General features: G+C 38.2%; 1 protein-coding gene across 1 annotated transcript in view; it reads right to left on the reverse strand.

The window, feature by feature from the left end:
* The window catches only part of nol4la (nucleolar protein 4-like a), a 42,343-nt gene that overhangs the window by 12,591 nt on the left and 9,284 nt on the right, over window positions 1-20,468 (reverse strand). The window contains exons 2-4 of the mRNA XM_067394801.1: window positions 10,307-10,459; window positions 5,860-5,971; window positions 4,118-4,227 (exon numbers count right to left, since the gene is read on the reverse strand). Coding sequence (XP_067250902.1) covers window positions 4,118-4,227; window positions 5,860-5,971; window positions 10,307-10,459 — 375 coding nt within the window. The remainder of the gene's footprint in view (window positions 1-4,117; window positions 4,228-5,859; window positions 5,972-10,306; window positions 10,460-20,468) is intronic.

Raw genomic sequence — 20,468 nt, forward strand, 5'->3', positions numbered from 1 at the left:
TTCACCTACGCTATAAGCGTGAACACACCTCTCTACCTCCGCCGTTGTCATGACGATGAAGCTGCGAGAAAGTTCGCTGTGACTTACAGCAGGTTCTACAGCTTCTGGTGAAGTTAGCATCAATGCTTTCTTCATAGCCTCCCCTCACAACCCCTCCCTTAATGTCCAGCAAAACCCATAATACACCCTGTACCACCCATCTGCTCAGATCAAACCTTCACAATGCCACCATTGCTAATCTTGTAGCTGCTGCATTAAAGACTAGCAACCACCCCCACTCATTTGTGACAGTTCCTCATTTTTATCACAAACAAACCCCTCATATCACTGTCCAACCATCCCTGTCTGCAGTAACACACACCGGAACGCAGAATTTAATTCATCTCCTTCTTCTTCCAAAAGACCCTCAAGCCCCTGGGCATCAAAGTTACTCCATTCTCAGCAGGTCACTCAAACTATTTTTATTTATTAAATCACTTTAACTTGCCCTGAAATTAAAAGTAAATTCTACTTACTAATAAGCTCAATTTATTTAGCATTACCATGAGTCTTTCTCTTCCCGCACACACACACACAAACACAATCAGACACAAATCCGGCCTCTACACTATATATGTCACTGGTTCTGTTTTTATTGTTACCATGGTAAAGAGAAGAGTAGAGCAGGCTGAATGTAATCATGAGTGGTGCTCAAGAGAAGGTAAGAAAAGAAAAAGTCTGATTTCACCCCGCAAACGGTCATTGTGTATTGCCTCTCCATGTGAAACGCACAGGATCACATCCCTATTCAGCACTGCACTGCTAACAGGAAGGAATTGAGGGACAAACATCCTGGGACCCCACAGATCTGCTAGTGGTGTAACATAACAGATTTATCAAGTATTGGATTATTTGGAGCTTGAGAGTTGTTCTGAAATGTACAGTACTGTGACAGAAAACTTGAAGCTTGAAATATTGGTTCCATGTGATAGGTGTTATGCTGGTCATCATCATGATCCCAACATTTATTATCTAAAGTACAGACTGAAATTATGACAGGTGTTTATTTGAAAAAAATGTGATTTCACACTGTCCTGTACAGCTGTGGACTAATATGTATGCATGTGCTAACACACACACGCTGTAAACATGGATCCGTGTGATTCATAGTTAGCCTTGTGAAAAATTGGGTTCCCTCTGAGGTTTGTTTAGTGGACTGATGTGTGCGGTGCTAACTCCATTAGGTACCAAGTGGAGCATCAGTAACACAAGCAATGAGAAAGAGAAAAAAAAAAGGCAGGAGAAAGAAAAGATCAATGCAGACGCAGGAATAAAGGTGCACATAAAATAATTAAGAGGGAGATGAGAGGATAATGAAGAAAATAAGCTAAGTAAATAGAAGTGATTTAGTCAATTAGGCCATAAATCAATATTAAACAAGCAGAAATTGTGTGTACACCTAAATTAAATTTAAATATTAATTTTTTTAATTTCTGTCTGTCCAAAAAGAACTGATGATTTCATAGACATATACTCTTCAAAAGATTGAGGCCAGTAAAATTTGCTTTAGTAAAAAAAAAAAAAAAATGTATTCAGCAAAGATCAATTAAGTTGATCGAAAGTGACAGTAAAGACTTTTACCAAAAATAAATAAATAAATAAATAAAATAAATGGTGTTCTTTCTACCTTTTTATTCATCACAGGATCCTGAATGAAAACTGTGAGTTTCATCTGTTTTCAACATTGATAATAATAAGAAATGTTTCTTGAGCACCAAATCAGCATATTAGAATGATTTCTGAAGCATCATGTGACTCTGAAGACTGGAGTAATGATGCTGAAAATTCAGATCTGCCATCGCAGGAAAAAATTACATTGCAAAATATATTAAAATAAAAAACAGCTATTTTAAATTGTAATAATATTTCCCAATATTACTATTTTTACTGTATTTCTGATCAAATAAACGTAGCCTTGGTGAGCAGAAGGTGTTTCTTTCAAAACATCCTACAGACCCCAAACTTTTAAATAGTAATGTGACAAAAAATAATATATGATTCTTATATACGAAGTTTACTTGTAAACCTCCGAGTATAAAGATTTGATGTCACTAACCTTGCAAACATTGACAAATCCATTGATTATTTTATCCTCAACAGCGTTCATTGTATCAGCCTTTGTTTCCTGACGGACTAACGGGAAAAAATCCTGTGTGCCCCCACTCCAGAAGTTGCGTAAATCCAGCCAATTAAAACTGAGCATGCCAGATGGAGAAAGTGCAATAAGCATCTGACATCACTGAACAACAGACGGTTGGTGTGCTGTCTGAAGGTAAGACCAAATACTAACATAACCTACCCTACCCTATAATCTGAGAGAAATTATTTGTTGATAAGAACCTTGTTTGAGCCCCTAATCCTAACTTTAGCCCTGAAATCTGATTGGTTGATAGGAATGTTGATCCCAGAACACATCCTATAGTTGAATGGTGAAATACTTTAAGCAAGAGACAATACAACAGACACACTCCAAACAATCTTCAACCAAAGTCATCTGAATGGTTGCCACCTGACATGCAGACGAATAATGGTAATACTATAAGTTTTTGCATCTCATTTTTACCTATTATATTTATTTTGCATATTTACATATTTTAGATCTTTGTGTGTCTTATTTTGAACATGAAAACAAATAGCCTAAACAAATACAACAATTAAATTCTCATTATGATATAATAATTTAGGTTTAGGTTTTATAGAAGGGTAGCTAGAGAAAATCACGTCGTTCATGATCTTCCTAGCAAGAAAAAAAAAAATCCTGCTCTTTGTGACCAACAAATCATCCAACTCCATACAACTAATTGTATAGGTTTTTTTTTTTTTTTTTTCATTTTATAGAAAGTAATACAACGGCGCCCCCTATCCGCAGGCCTATACTAGGCACTAGTCACTATAGTTTATGTAAGTGAGGATAGCAAAATAAAGTAAACTGTGACATATTATACCCAAAAATTCTTCATACAGTGGACTACCAGTAAAATTGATAAAAAATTTGGAACCAAAAATTATTCAGACACTTTGACTTGCATACAATTTTACAATTTTATAATTTTTTTTAAGAAAGTTTAACTCTGAGACCTTGTCATATTTTATTACCATTTTTTTAAACTATAGTGAATAAACTGTATTAATGAATGAAAAGTTCAAGGTGTCTGAATAAATTTTGGTTTGACTGTATATCTAACTATATTCTTATTAATATAGGAGTCTTTACTGCAGTTATCTAGAAATGGATTGTGACTTGTTTATGAAGATTTTTTGATAAAAACTGCCTATTCAAACAGCAGATTATATTATATTAATATATTCAATAAAATCAAAAAGAAGAAAAGAAAAGGCCTTAGACATTCCTCTGGATGTTTTACCCTTTGCATGCAATCTTAGAAAGCTTTCCTAACTACAATGCCATTTACACTATGTCTTTCTTCTGAGATGCAGACAAGAATTGAAGTGATCCTGGAAAAAAAAAAATCTTGATGGCTTTTAGGTGAGCTATAAATGCATTTGGCCCAGTGATGAATCCTGATGCACCTTGAGCTTTCTTTTATGAGCATATTCTACAATGAGAAATATGTGCTCTTTACTTTCTGCGATACAATTACATTCATGTACTGTTTTAGTTCCGTATTATAAGGAACTGTCTTTCACAAGGATGGGGGTTGTGTGTTTATCATCACCCCATTTATACAGCACAGTGACCCACAGACACATCCAGCTCTTGCTATTCTAGGCTTTCACATATACTGTTGCTGAGGCAACCATGTCTATAAGAGTTTACCTTGACAACCACACATTGCACCATAAGGCCTTGTCGCAGTTCCTTTGAGCTGAGTGACTTTTACATTAAATTCTTTGCCCAGATACTAGGGAATATTTAGAATCATGATACCATTGTCTCTAAAACTCAGGTTTAGGAGCAGTCAGCAAACACACAGACCGGTAACGACACATCAATATTGAATTACTTTACACTGAATGTATTTAAAAAATCTGACATCTTTGACGTATTGTAAACAAAGCTTTCTTTCTCTCTTCAATGCTCTTGTATCTCTCACTCTCTTGCTTGGTTTCTACCTACCTGCTCATTAGTGTTCATGCACTGTAGTTTCATCTGTTTTAGATAGGTGGCAGTGAGAGGCATGTTGTAATCGATGAGGTCTGGGACCAGGGAAGTGGGCCGGTCATTCTCTGTGGGTGAAAAACAACAAAAGAAAGTACATTTTAATTTTTACTTTCACTTTTTTTTTTTTAATTAGTATACATACTACCATTCAAAAGTTTGTGATTGAATTTTTTAAAAAGATTTTTTAATCATTTTGAAAGCAGTCGGTTATGTTTAGCAAGGCAGCGTTTATTGAATAAACAGCAAATTATTACAAAAAAAAATATATTACAATTAAAATGTAATTTATTCCTGAATTTTTCCTACAGAATTGAAAATACAAAACAACAGCATTTATTTGATATAGAAATCTTTTGTAATATTATAAATCTTTTTGGTATCATTTTTGATCAATTTAATGCATCCTAAATTAATAGAAGTATTAATTTCTTAAAAAAAAAAAAAATCTTACTGACCCCAAACATGAACCATAGTATATATACAAGAGTATAAATATTTTTTCTTCAAAAAGGTTATTACTTAAAAAAACTGTAGCTAATTCATAAGAATATGTCCTACTTGTAATTATTAATTTAAAAAGCCAATATTGTTTCACTCAATCCCATTCTCAATAGTGTGCATGATTCAGTTCGGTCCCCTAGAAGGTGCTCTTGAGACAGAACTCCAACAGACCCTGATGAAACCCCCTCGGGTCTTTGTTAACATCAAACACAATAAATACAGACAGGCTATTGTTTGGACATAGATGTTCTGACTCTATACAGAGTTCCCAGCTGCAATATAGTGTGAACAATTCAATAGCAAATCTTTATTCTATAAACTGCTTTGGAGATCAGGGATGACTCTACCCTTCAGAACCTCTGCAAGCAGGAGCTGAATAGCTAATTCACAATTCAAAGTTTTTTTAACATTCATTCTCCGCAAATGCACAAATTTGGTTGTGCATTTGCAAATCGTGTTTTGTATGAATTAGGTTCTGAGTTTGTGTATTGCTGTTTGCAAATATATATTTTAGTTCAATGGAAATCAAGCTTATCTGTGGCAGTGTGAATTAGTCACGTCAGTATCTGACTAATGGCAGACCAACGTCATGTCTGCGCAGATAGCTGACTTACAGCATATAGAGTACAATATCACAGCTGTGGGAAAATGACCCTTTCTGATTAGTGTGCAAGGAAAGGTATTTATTGCTGAGCTGATTTAATGAGTCATAAAACACCAAGACAATAATGAAGTTGTGATTGTAACAGCTCTACTATCTCTGAATTAAATGATGCAAATATCCAGAGAGAAGGCATATTTGAAGGTCATCACATGAGCCTCTGCTATGTCATGTCTTGAAGGATTGCGTGCATATTTCCTTTAGCATTATTTTTCATTCTTTTTTTGTTAATCAGATGTTTACTGTGGGAAGCGCGTGGGTCGGATTATCCATGCATTAATTACAAGGGGCCCGTAAAAGCACAGAATTTTAGTCTTGCCTCTGTGGCTCATCAAAAACAGTGTGACTTTCAAGAAGATTTTGGAATCCTAATCTTTCCTAATTACCGCTAAAGGGGGATGCACTCCCAAAACTTTAATTAATGATAAAATGAACAAAAACAACCAATTTACTCAGCGGTACATATTCATGTGTATGGTGCGAAATCATTAAAAATGGCAAATCTAGACATGAAAGTGCAAGAATGGTGCCTGACCTTTGAACTCTGCAGTGCTGGGGTTGATGTGCATCCTTTTCTGGCATTCTCCACAACTCATCAAGAAACGAGTCACCGCCTCACGTGGAAGAAATGCGTAGGTCTCCGCAATCTGACAATCAAAGGAAAGGAAAGGAGTCAGCAAATATTTTAGGAGAGATTAAACAGAGAAGCAGAAACAAGGGTGCGTAACAACAAAAATCCACTTAGGATATATGGTCTGCATGCAACATGAAGGCTGTTCACTTAGTTGGGTTCAGAAGCAGGGTGTAGGGAGCAAGGCAGCACAGTAGGTTTTGCAACAGAGCAATGCCTCCCTTTTCTTCTTTCCCCCTTCTCTATATTTTCCAGTCTTTTCTAGTTTCTCTCATCCCTGTCCCCTCTCCCTCCTCTCTCTTTTGCTCTTGCTTTCTTCTCCTGGAGGCTTTCTGTGTGCGACCTTCACACAGAGAGGGTGATCGAGCAGTAGCAATGGCAGGCCCTTCACCCTCCCCCCCTTAGGTGGCACAGAGGGAAAAGGCCAACCAGGGAAAACCGCACCTCCCAGAATGCCATGCTCCCAGACTGCCCCCTCCTCCCAGGCTGGCAGGGCTGGTCTCTGTGGGCTGATCGTGCTATGAGACCTGACAGCAGGGCTCTCCAGGGCACTTGCTGAGAAGAGGAGGTGAACGTTGCCCCAAGGACATTGTGCAGCCCCTGCCATCCCCGCACACACCCGAAATACACACATACAGACAGCTTTTTGCATCTTCAGTATTGGGGGTGCTCTCTTTGTGTGTTCGAAATAATGAATACGTCTTTCTCTCATCTTCAAAGGAATAAGCTGAGGTCCAGTATGACAGAGAACATTGTTAATGCACAAAAACACATTTAATGTTATAATAATAAAAAAAAAGAATCTCAGGGAGTGGTGTCATGGGAGCCCCTTCAGTGGCCTCAATCGCAATACAGCATCACTGCAGTTCCATCAGGCCACCACTAGAGGGCAGTGTGCAGATACCAGCAGTATATTAAAGGGTAGTGGGTCAGGACGGGAAGGGTGATCTTGAATAAGGTTCTTTTTTTAGTCTCAGTAGTTATGACTGGAGTTCATTTATATACATATGTGCAAATGAATAAGAGATGAAAACGTGAGCACACATACCTACATCATATTAAATAATATAAATAGTAATGACAAAATTGGTATGATTTTAGATTGTATTGCAGTATACAATTTAACTAACCTTATATTAATTTCTAGTAATTAATAGTGCAGTTATTATTATTATTCACCCCTCCCAAAATATTATAATAAATATAATAAAAAACCTTTTTGAATAATTTGTATTCTTTTAGATTGTTGTAAAATATAATCAAAATAAATATTAATTAATATAGCTTATTATTTTCCAATAATAATTATAATAATATAATAGTATCATTACTACTACTACTATTGGAAAATAATATATTATTATTAGTGGAAAATAAAACAACATTATTATTATCATTAGTCACCACTCCCAAAATAATAATTATTATTATTATCTGTATTATTCTTTTATATTATTTGATTATAATATACAATTGAAATAATTGAGAATTAATATAAAATATTTTTTTCAACAATTACTTATTATTATATGAAAACGATTGTATTAGATTATGGTATTGTAATATTGATATATAATGGAAATAATTAATATAATACATTCATCTGTCAGAAATCTGGTACGTATCACCATTTATGCCATTATGCCAAAAGTGTGGACTCTGACCAGGACCTGAAAGGCTCAGGCAGCATTTGGGACAAGGGCATAGGTGAAAAAATGCAGGCTTCTGGACACCACCAATCAGAGTCAGTTGCAGCTAATTATACAGCCAATAAAAAAGTCAGTTCAACCAGAGCAAATCAAGCCAATCACAGCTGATTTCTGAAGGTCACAGCCAATCGGTGAGACCTTAGAGTGCTCTGATCTTTGCCTGTCTGACAGTCCAGCAGTTATAGAGTGGTTCAATGTGTGCCAAATGTCAAAAACATGGGTTTTAGGCAGGTAATTACTTTAATTAGGTGATTAGCACAGAGCTTAGTGGGGGCTGGAACCTGACACCTGCTTTCACACACCAAGGAATCACAGCACAAGAGAGCATAATCAAGCATACTCAGTGCACAGTTACACATCCCCTATCTACTTCTATAAGAATATATGTTAAGTCTAGTTTCTGTGTTCTGCTTTAATTGGATCAGATGCTAACTGCTGCATTATGTTGTACTTCATATCATTCTCCCTCCCTTGTTATTAAATAATATGCAACATAATAACTCAATCACTTGCTGAATATATATGCTAAGAAACATAATAGTCTGCTTATAATTACACACTACATACAGAAGGTAGGCTATGCAATATAAAATCCCTATCATTGCATGACACTTCAGTATGAGTGTATTTGGTCCCTCAGATTTAGTCACTAACTCATTTATGTGTTTTCCTCCTACTTCATTCACCAGTGTCTCAGATAAAGGAGAGGTGAGTCACAAGCGTGCACACACACACAAACACACGTTTGCTTCCCTATATTAGTGAGGATATTGCATAGACTTCCACAGATTCTATATCAGGTTACTCACCTAACAAAACCCCTACCCCTAAATTAATTACAGAAACATGTTTTGGCTGATTTATATAAGCCTTTTTAACTAGTGAGGACCAGTAAAATGTCCTCACTAGTCAGTTGTCATAATATTTCGCTATACAAAGGAGGAAATTTGGCCCTCAGAAGTATAGCCAAACCTGTACACACAGACACAGTCCCCTTTATACCTAATAATGGTGGTTGAGAAAGCGCTCGTTATTATGAGCACCAGCAGAAAAGAAACTGGACAGAGTTGTTTTGAAGTGAAGCAAAAGTGTTTTTTCCACCACTAGATATCATAAAGAAACTCTGTCTGACACTCTTAAGTTTTCAAGACCTCTCAGACAGTCAGAAAAAGAGAGAATATGGCAGAAAATGGAGAGGTACACTGGAGACAAAAGGTTTGCAGGACTGACGCGCAGGTTGACTCATACCTGCAGTTTGGGCAAATTAAAATACAGCTGGATATCAATCCAAAATGAAATCCACTGTCTGTGGCTATGACAAAGCTCTAGTCCTACCATAGGGGGGAAAAAAATAAAAAATGAGAACTTTTTTAATATAAAATAAATTGCTCTTAAAAATTCAGATCATTCTCCTGAAAAAGGAGAATCTCACATGTATCTCCGAGTTTCAGAAAAGATCTGTGCACTGTGCACTGATTTCCCAAGTCTACCCTCAGAGTCAGATATTTCAATATACACAATTTCCCAAAAACAAATTATATCAGCTATCCTGTCAATTAATTTTACAGCTCTACACTCTTTGTGTCAACACTTTTCTAATTTTTTGTGTTCATTTCTCTTACGGAGTTTTAGGAGAATCATTAGTCTTGCTTGGTTAAATTTACTGAGAACTAGGGCTGCACAATTTGGGGAAAGAATCTAATTGTAATTTGTTATTACTGTATATATCAATATGACTGGGATAATAATAATAATTCCTTTTATAAATAAAAAAATATTAAACAAAATATTGTAATTTAATATTTGTAAAAGAAAGAGTATTTATAAAAATATAATCATAATTTAATTTTACTGTACAACTGTTTCTTGTAAGATTTTATTTTATTGCCAAAAGCAGATTTATGCGCTCTTCTCAATACATGTTTTGATTACAAGTTTAACTCTGAAATATGCAGCGCATATATTTACTTAAATTTCAACCATTGCGGTTTTAATTCGATTAATCGTGCAGTCCTACTGAGAACTACAGAACTCCTGAGTCACGAAAAGGCAAACACTGAGCAATACAATTTTCCTCTGGGCTTTGGCGAGCCAGGCAGGTTTATATAAGTCCCATGATGCAATACTTGTCACTTGGGTCTTGTCATGTTTGACAGTTTGAGAGGTAGTGATGTTGACTTACATCGGTGGGTCAGACGGGTTCAGGTTAAAAAAGATTCTAGATTGCGTTGGATTGTTTTTCACAAACGTGGGTGGGTGCGAGTCAGAAAAAGCTGGCCAGTACCTCACTAGTGTGGATTAGCTGTTATTGCATTAAAAAACCATAAGAGTAAATCCACAAAACATAGTATTCCATTTGAAGTTTAGACTCCTTGTTGATTTCTAGCGTATAATGGCTCAACAGTGCGACAGGTGTTTCAAAATGGTTGCTGTTCCCCCAGCAACAGCCTCTACTCTTTATAATTATTCAGATGTTCTATTTTAGAGTTGCTTGTGTGGTCGTTAAAATAAATAGAGTGAGGACAGTTTTGCACATTGCTGCATATGAAGCCTATGCTGCATGCACCTTTTTATAGCAAGAGAATGGGTTTCGCTTATGTGTGTCTTGACTATTTTTTATGCACTGAATGATTGTGTCTCACCGCCTTATAGGTCTTTTTCTGGCCGGCGTGTTTGGGTGCTCTACCAGGATCAGCCCCCATCTCAACGTGCATGGCATAGATGATATCAAAAAAATCCTCCACTACAGCAACCCGCTTCAAAGAGCTGTCCTGGGCCGCTCCTCCATCTGAACACTGCAGAGACATAGAGAGAAAAAGTGATTATGAAAAAAAGAAGGTCAACATTCAAAAACTATGGCAATGTTCAGACTGCAAGCAAAAATGGCCCTCTCAGATTTTTTTGCTCATATGTTACTCAGATAAAAAAGCAGAATCGGATCAGTTCCATATGTGGTCCAAAATCATATACAGGTCAGATGTTTTGCAATGCAACCTTAGGCCCCGTTTACACTAGTGTGTTTTCGTTGTAAAATACATAAGTTTTGCTACAGTTATGCATGTCGCTTACACTACGCCGGCATTTTTGAACCTCAAAAACTGAGAATTTCGAAGACGCTGCAGAGCCCGTTTTAGTTTGAAAAAGTCGGGGTCGCATTTCAGTGTAAACGGACCAAAATGGCGACTTTTGAAAACGATGGCGTTGCTGCCCACGTTCGCTCTGCGTATCCTTAACGACTGTGTAAACAATAACATGGAGACTGAACTGCAATCTTTGCTGGCTTTGTTGTCATTTTTAGCAGCCACTGTGCAGTTAAACTGCATATTTTTAATACTGCAGCTACCCACATGAGCAAGAGGCAGCTGTTTACACTTGTACGTGCATGCATGTGACATGCATTTTCGATCATGTAGTGTAGATGGAGATCTTTTCTGAAGCGCTGTGGAAACACCAGTGTAGATGAGGATCATTTTCATTTTAAAATGCCAATGACACATCACCTTATAAATTAACAAGTAAACGCAGACTTCAGTTGCTGCATGGCATCTTTGTTATTGATCTTTTCCGCAAGTGGATGAGTTCAATTCGATTCACACTCGAATCTGATATTGACCACATTTAAAAACAATATGAACAGTCCAACAAAATGGATCTGAGCAATAAATCAGAATTTAGCACTAAGGCTTGCAGTGTGAACGTAGCCTATGGTATCTCATACTTCATTGGGCTTTTCACAACTACTGCATGGTATTACTGGGTATTCAGGTTTCAAAATTTCCTACTGTACATCTAAAATGTTCTTATTTGCATATTTATGAGTCAGTAACACTGATTGGACACATAACAACTCTGTATAAAAACAAATAACACATTCTCTTCTTCACTCCAGTTGCATTTGCTCGACATTTTCATTTTTCTCTCAAACCTCTGACAGCAGCAATGACACAGCAACCAGATGAACTCTGCATGCACCAGTCTGCAGACTGGCATCTTTATGGGCACAATTCTTTACAGCACATACATTATTTGAGTTTCTGAGTTGCATTCTCCACATTTATGCTGATCTAAGTCAACTAAACAGCTCCTGGATGAGTGATGTGCTATGGGGCTTTATGAGTATTGCCCTGGGGTTATGGTGGCTATGTAAGGCTAAAAGAGTCTCTTTTGTGTAGTGTATTATTCAGACGTTCATTGATCTTAATCTGATATTAAGTCCTTCTCAGCTCAAGAGGTTTCTTACTGAATATCTCCACTGTAAGATTTGTGTGTCAGAGAAACACTGTGTGGTTTCTGAACACTTTCCTGCAGCATTTAAAAAAAATAACTGCTTTCTTTACCACAAACACACACACAGCCAGCCCCACCTCTAACCATCACCACCTTCAACCCTGCTTTCCATAAAGCTGACCCTGTCGCTATGGCAACTGGCAGCGCTCTCGGGCAGGTGTGCAGGGCAGCGGGTCATGTGACACCTGCCGGAGTGATCACTTAGAAAACCTTCTTATTCTCCCAGTCCCACACGAGTCCAACGTCACCTTTTCTTTATTTGCTTTCATTACTTCTTTATTGGCTTTAATTCAGAATGGCATGTCTTTTATCCAAGTAACTGTGACTTATTTACCATAACTTCTTTTAAAGGTGAAACGTGTAATTGTTGTGTCACTAGCATCAACAAAATAGAATTTCAAGAACTAAAACAGGTTTCCAGAACACTCCCCCAGTCTTTCATTGGACAAAAAAATAGCCCTGCCCCAAAATCACAGACCTACTGTACACTTTTTGGGGATATTATTTACTTATAGTTGTCTCTGAATATTAAACTGGGATATTGTAATATTAAACTGGATTTTATATTGTTTATTTTATTTTAACATGGAAAATTACTCAAAATGTAACTCTTTTATTTGTCACTAATATCACAAACATCTCTACTAGACTTCAATATTGCTTTCAATTTTGTGTTTCCAGATTCTATAACTGGCATAAAGTAAGCTTGTATTGCCTGTTTCAATTTTTTACACACAACAGCAGGTGTTGTGTAAAAAAGGAAGTAGCAGTCATTCTCCTTCCTCTTCATACAATTTTTTTTCTCTCTCCATCATTCTTTAACTGCACATTTCTACTTTGATTCCCAGAGGGGCTAATGTTTTTCTTTCCTCTTTTCTCCACTTGTTTTCCTCTCTCCATCACCATTTCCCCAAGATTTCTTTCTTTTTTCTCTCTCTATCTCCCTTTTTTTCTCCTGTCCCGCTCCATCTTCCTCTTTCTCTCGCTCCCCCTTTCCCAAGTGCCAGGTAATGAAGGTTGCCATGGCAACTAAAACCAGCGCACAGAGCGGGCTCGCTTTAATCCGGCCCTCTCCAGCCGTCCGGCTTGTGCATGCGTTCCCTCCTCTCGTCATAATTATCAGTCTTATTATGCCATGATCAGTCAGACATGCATCGACCTGGTTTTCATGATCTCTGTCACGAGGTGACTATGCCACACCTATGCATAAACCCTCTTGCTCTCTGTCAACCAGAGAATATTCTAGAAATGGTCCCTCTATGATGCAGGACACAGACTCCTCCAATGCCTTAGAGAAGAAAGCCTCGGTTATAGCCATGGGGGGAGGACCGTGTGTGTTTGACTCTCTCTGTCCTACAAACATCTCCATCTCAGCTCGATTGCTCCATTCCGGTTGCTTTCACACATGCACTCACAGACACAAACATTTCCTCTGTCCCCCACCCCCGCCCCCCATTTCCCCAATCTGAGGGCACATCACAGTCTGAGACACCAGTGTGTGGGTGACTAAAGTAGGCCAGCAGGATCAGGGAGATCTGCTCAGCTCTACTCAAGGCCTAACTTGGGCCAAACCTGACACACAGTGACGCCATACTGCACCCATATAGATCCAAATATGGGCCAGTTCAGTGTCCAGTGTATAGATTCACTGAGTGTGCAATAATATCAACATATCACAATTAAATCAGCAGGTTATCACAAAATAAATCCCAATGTGAAACAGGGGATCTGATATCACCCTAAAGTTGTTTATTTTGCAATAATGACTAACAGTTCATTATTTTATTTAATACACAGCTAAATGTATGATAATAAATGGATATGAAATATTGTATTCCATTGATGTATTCAGCACAATAACAGTACAGTTGAATCTAATGTAATTAAAGTGAGACAATAGACTGCTAAATTAATATTTGTTTATTTTAAGGAACAGGAACAGTTCCTTTAAAGAAAAGTGGATTTACTCACTATCATTTCATTTCCGATCCATATTTCAACCCACCAGTATAAAAAGGTGCATTCCTGCCACCTATTGGCCTGGAGTGCAAAGTGTTGGATGATGCACAGAAGAGCAGCCATAGGTGCTGCGTTTTTACTGTAAAACTGCTGTACTGTAACAAATAACGGCACTATAAGTCATTCAGTGCAATGTGAAGGTGAGTAAATGATGACGCAACTTTCATTTTTTGCTATTTAGGCAATCAGTTGACTGCAACAATCGTGAATTAGTGGTCAAGTTTAGTGGTCAAAAATATTTACTACAGAATGCAACTATTGGCCAATCAGAATCAAGTAATCCAGAGTGCTTAAAAATAGAAAAAATAAATAAATATTACAAGAACGCTTGGTTGTAAACATTTCAAACTTGAAAGTGGTGGACTGTTACTAATATGACAAACAGTAACCAATTGTGACTGCAGATAGTATGACTCACACAGTGAATGTTTTATTAACCCTGATGAGGTGAACACACTCCTCACTCACTCTTCCTCAAAGCACAAAAGCGTAGTGTTTAGATTCTCAGGTTGAGCTGACTGTTTGTTCCCAATGTGGAGCAACAGTGTGTGTGTTTAATCATTAAACCACTGTAGAGCTGAACTGGCGTGTGTGAGATGCTGCTTTCTGGGCCTGAAAGTGCACGGTTTCATCATCCTCTCATCATTTTAAAGAAGCGCTGTGAATTGTCAGCAGCAGCAATCAGCATTTCCCCTTCTAAAACTCTATCTGTCTCTCTCTCTTTTTTTGAGACCCTGCAAGCCTTGGTTTTTTCCAGATGTGGCATATTTTTCAATCTCCCTCTCCTCTTCTCTATCCCTCCTATTCTCTTTCTCTCTGCTTTTCTCTCTCTTTCTTTCCCTCTCTCACCCGTCCCGCTCCAAACAGCTCTGTTGCTAGGAGACTGGAGGGGCTGATTCGGCAAGCGGCCACCCCGACCCCCCACCCCCTCTGGCAGTCGCACACACACACAGACAGAGAGTCTCTGAACATTCGTACACACACAGGGGCAGTGAAGGGAGGGGGCAAGAGAAAGGAGGCAGCTGGGTCACACTCGCGCACGCACGCACATATGCATGGGCCGACAGAGATAGAAGAGCCCTAGCAAATATTTACGGTGAAAAGACCTGATAGACTAGAGCAACGTAACGGAACATGACCGATACGGCAGTAAAAGGGACACGATAGAATTGCATATATGTAAGATGCTTTTTGCAAAAGCTTGAAGCATATAGCTTGAGTAGCCAGTGGGACATTACTGTAGTGTCACCACATTAATCTAGTCTTTGCTCACTGCTGCCCCATCAGTGTTCAGATAAACTAAAGCAATGATAAACTAAAGCATTGTAAATGAACAATCACAGATGTACCAGAGTCTTTTGTGGGGTCAAGAATTATTTTTATTTGGATATTTTCTAAAGAAAACTAACTACTCTACTTGCACCATGGTGGTAAATTATTTTGTGCCAGAAGTGGATCATTTCCATGTGCGTTAATATTTGGTTGCTAAGGTGTTAGGAGTGTTTTTTACTGCATTGTTATGCAGTTTCTAGGACGTTGCTAATGGTATTAAGTGTATTGTGCTTTTGTAAGTGATTGCCTTCAGTTGAGTTTATTTCTTATTGTTTCTGGCTCTTTTTATCCTCCACCAGGGTAAGTTAGTTTGCTTAGAAAAGTAATATTGCACCTCTTCTGCACAACCCGCACAATTTGAGATATCATTCGTCGCTACAGGATGACTTCTGTCCAAAGTTTAATTCTATCCGGCCCCTATGAGCAATAGTTATAGTGCTGCAAGCCTTAGCAAACATCACTAATTATATTACAGTGAGAGTGAATTGAGTGTTGTCTGCTATCAGACAACTAGACACTTAATATCCAGCAGTATATTTATGAATTGCTTTGTTTGTTAAAGCTGCCATAACACATTACTGTGATATAGTGCTTGAGGGAAAATGGGGGAAATATTTGTATTACAGTGGTACTGCCAGAAATGTGTGTGTGTATGTGTGTGTGTGCTCATGTGTGAGAGAGGAACTGTTTCAACTGATTCAGATCAGCTTGCTGCAAATCTGATAACAGGTCACCTCTTAAAGTCCCATCTCCACCCTGTGAGGCCAGCAAAATGTATGGACCTACAAATCGTAGAGATCCGTTTTCTCAGCGGGGGGTGGGAGATTTAGAAGAGGGTTACAGGGCAGGGGTGCGGCATGTGAATCTTTTAGCATGAAGGTCAAGGAAAGATGAAGTGTAATCCCTCCGTTCCTTTCCTCTGCTCTCATCTCCTCTTTTCAATCCTCTGACACCCCCCCCCCCCCCCCCCCCAAAAAAAAAACACACACACTCTCTCCACCTTCCTGCAACTATACATTCACGATGCTCTCCCATTAAATCCATATTACACTTTTCTCTCTCTTTCCTTCCACTCTTTCCTTATTCCTAACCCTCCCTCTCATTCAGCTACTCATTTCTTCTTCCCTCCTCTCTATCTCTCTCTCTCTCTCTGTCTCTCTCTCTCTGACAGGGTGTGACGGACGCTTTCAGCTCCTCGCACGGGCGCAGCTCTTCCCTGAGCTCCATCTGAATCCCTGCACCCACATTACCCAGACACAACTGATCATTAACTGTCATCTGCGTTAGTCTGTCACTATAAAGCTTTGGTCTCTATCGTGCTCCCTTGAAAATATTTTGTGTGTGCCTGATGTACAGTTCCTTATGTGTGGTAGTCAAGCAGGATATCAGACATTGTTGTGAGACTGCAAAAGTGAACATGAAATCAAAATGGACCAATTTTTTCTTAATGCACATTCCCAGTGCACATTAATTGTCTTCTTAATCTTTAAACTTTGTCTGAAACAGGTTTCCTTTTCAGCTGACATCACTTAACTATTAGATCATATTAAGCAACAGTATTTATGCACATTTTAGCATATTTGCAATTGCAGTTTGAAAGTGTAATCATATATAATATAATATAAAAAATATTATAAAAGTTTTATAATTCTATCAAACATGTTGCGTTATTCCAAACAAAGTCAAAAATTAAAATAATTATTTTAATTGTTTAATTTAATTGTTTTTCATTTTTTTGGACCAGTATTTCCAGGATGTTAGGTTTGGGACAAAAATTTTCATTTCAATGTATCACTAGACCTGATGAGCTAAACAAAAATTCAAGATTAGTAGGCACAGTCGTAGTCAATAGCCTCGTGGGCAGCTTTCTGACACACAGTGTTGTTGTGCTTCAGGTGAGTTTGAGTCTTGTGGTCCTTTCCACACTTGTTTGCATGTGGGTATAAACGTGTTCTGTTCATGCTTTGAGGTGTCTGCTGGGTCACGTGACCCTGGTGTCATGGTGTAATTGCGTGGTGGGGAGGGGGGGCGCAGACAGTGAGACAACCGGACAGGATCACAACGCTAATGAGAGACTGCAGCAGTTAATTACAAAGGAGAGAGAGAGAGAGAGTGGCACAGAGGGTAGGGAGGGTGAATATGAGGAGGGGGAGATAGAGTGAGACACTCTTTTGTCCCAAAGCTGCATCCTCCCAGAATAGAGATGGAGAAAGCTTTTATTCGCTCGCACACACATGCACACATCCTCCCAAATCCGCTCAGGGAGGCAGCGTGTACCAGGACTGTGTCTGTGTGTGGTTATCTGTGTAGGTGTGCAAGTGTGTGTTTGTAGGAGCTCTCTCTCTTTCTCTCTCTGGTAGGGGGGAGGCCCTGGAGCCAGTTAAAAATGGTGTTAATTTCTTCTCCTATGGGAGAGGAGAACGGTCTCTCCATGGCAACAGAGAGAAGGAGCCGAGGGGAGGAACACCAGAGCAGCACCATCCGCGACCCTCTCTCATCACACACACACAAGCACATGCGGTACACACAAAAACAAACACACACACTGACAATATACATATACATGCACCCTAAATGCACATAACTTCACTTTTCGCATTTATACATTCCTCCTACATTCCTACGGATTCAGACCAAAGGGTTCACACAAATGGACAGATTCTACTTCTGTGATCCCAAAATCTCAAAGACAATAGCATTAAAGATGGGAAATAGTAAGAGGAGAGGAAAGAGGATACTAGATCAGATCACCTACTTCTGAATCAAACATCCATTTCAAGTAGGAGGCTTCTCACTTCTAAGAGACAGACTGAAGTGGGTCAATCAAGCGGTGTGTGTGTGTGTGTGTGTGTGTGTGTGTGTGTGTGTGTGTGTGTGTGTGTGTGTGTGTGTGTGTGTGTGTGTGTGTTTGTGTGTGTGTGTCTAGTAGCACAATCAGAACATGGTAACATGTCCTCTGATATGATTGCTGGCAGCTAACAATGCAAACTTTTAGTTAAATCAATCATTGGTTTGTATAAGAAGCAGCAGATGGACTTCATTAAACAACTTTCAACTTATATAACTGTTCAAAAGTTTAGGAACAGTAAGTTGTGTTGTTTTGTTTTCTTACTTTCTATTCATCAAATAATTATTTTTATATTACCAGATCATATTAAGCAGCAACTGTTTTCAGCGTTGATAATAATGAAAAGTTTCTTGAGCACCAAACCAGCATATTAGAATGATTTCTGAAGGATCAAGTGACTCTGAAGGCTGGAGTAATGTTACATTTTAAAATATATTAAAATAGAAAACAAATTTTAATAATATTTTACTGTATTTTTGCTCAAATAAACACATCCTTGGTGACTTTTCATTTTAATAAAAGTCTCTTTCTTTGAGTTATTGAGTTTTTGCATATTAAACTTTAAGAGGAAGAACTGATTTAAGGACTTTTGGGTCAGTGTTAATGAAGTATGTGAGATAGAGAGCCTTTGTGTCGGTGGACATTGTGGCTGTCTTGTATGTGGCGTGTAGACAGCACAGTGCACTCAGTGGGCTTTTCATGTCGTAACCTGCTATTGCAAATGCATCATGCAAAACTGTTAGCATTCATGCAAATGACTGGTAGATAAAAGGCCACTGTTGAGGTACAGAGTGTCTCTGGGTTTGGAGGGGTGGGGAGGGGAGCTGAGGGAAGGTCTGTTTAGATCCCTTTTTCTCCAAGGCTCTCTGCAGATATGCTCGCTAATTAATCACTTATCATAATGAGATTTTTGCCTGATTTTCTTCCTCAGTGATATGCTAATAAAGGAATCGAAAAGTGGTTTGCTACAGTTTAAGTCCTTCTCTTCTTCACGCATTTGAGTGTGGATACGTGTACTGTTGTCAGCAGTCATTTAGGTGGATAACTGGATATGTGTGTATTTTTGAGATCAGTCGCCAAGAGAAGCAACTCCTTCAGGACAGAGGACAGTGTCCCCTGATCCCTGCAGGCCAGACAACTGCGTCTCTTGAGAGTGTTTCTCTGCACAGATCAGCCTTCTGCTGACCTGGAGTTCTGAGCAAGAGAGGGTAGACGGTAAAAAACACACAAAAACACACATACACTGATGGAAATAGCTGACTGCAATGTTGCATTGGAGAAGGTGTTAGATCTGAAGCTTTTTCCTGCTCACTGTCTCTTATTCAAAGAATTATTACGCTTTAAAGAATATTTACAAGTTGTGATGGTTTGTTTTTATAAAAATTCTGTAATGTATTAGGGCATGGCATTGACACAAATTTCATGATTCGATTTGTTTTCAATTCACGAGCTTGCAATTTAATTCAGTTGCAATTACGATTCATTTTAGATATATATCAGGTACATGTTAAAGTGCCCCTAATATGCTTTTTCATATTACCTTGAATGCAGTGTTTGAGTAAAGCTGTTTGTGAATGTAAAAGGTCTGCAAAGTTTTAAAGATCATAATGCACAATAAATAAAGTTATTGTCTCTCAAAAAAATAATTGATTCTGAACTGCCAAAATGAATCGTCAGTAATTCCAGTCTTACTTTCATAACTTATTATGTAACAATGTAACAAATTTGCATAATGCCCATCTATGGTCTTCATTGGCTGCCCGTGAACAATGTCTATTTTGCCCCGCCCTCACCTCAAACACTGTAGCTGGTTCATGTTGTGTACATGTCAAGAAGATGCTGTTTTCTGCTCTGCAAAATCAAATTCTCTTCAAATGAACTCTTCCAAAGGATGAGGATGTGAAGAGTCAGTGGTTAAAATTACCACAGCGATACAACAGCAGTATAACCTTTTGAAGATTGCTTCTCAAATCTCTGTGACGTCTAAATGGGATTTACAAAATGCTTATCCATTAAAGATGGGACAGTACTCACTTTGGACCACCTTGTTCCTCAAAATCACAACCTGATAGTATTATTAATTATTGATGTATATGTATATTCTACCAGGTGTTTTATATTGAGTAGCTCTGGCTAATTGACTAACTCACATTATTACTGTCTTACTTATCAGCTGTGGGCCCACTCTTACCTAAAATTGTGTCCATTAATGTAGATTGTCTGTTGTTCTTACTACTTTGAGTAATGATAAAGGATGGAGCAAGATTTGTTGTACAGTCACATTTACATTAGTGCTCGGCTAACATTATTGATACATT

This window comes from Chanodichthys erythropterus, chromosome 9 (genome assembly GCF_024489055.1).
Source record: "Chanodichthys erythropterus isolate Z2021 chromosome 9, ASM2448905v1, whole genome shotgun sequence".
NCBI classification, from domain to species: Eukaryota; Metazoa; Chordata; class Actinopteri; order Cypriniformes; family Xenocyprididae; genus Chanodichthys; species Chanodichthys erythropterus.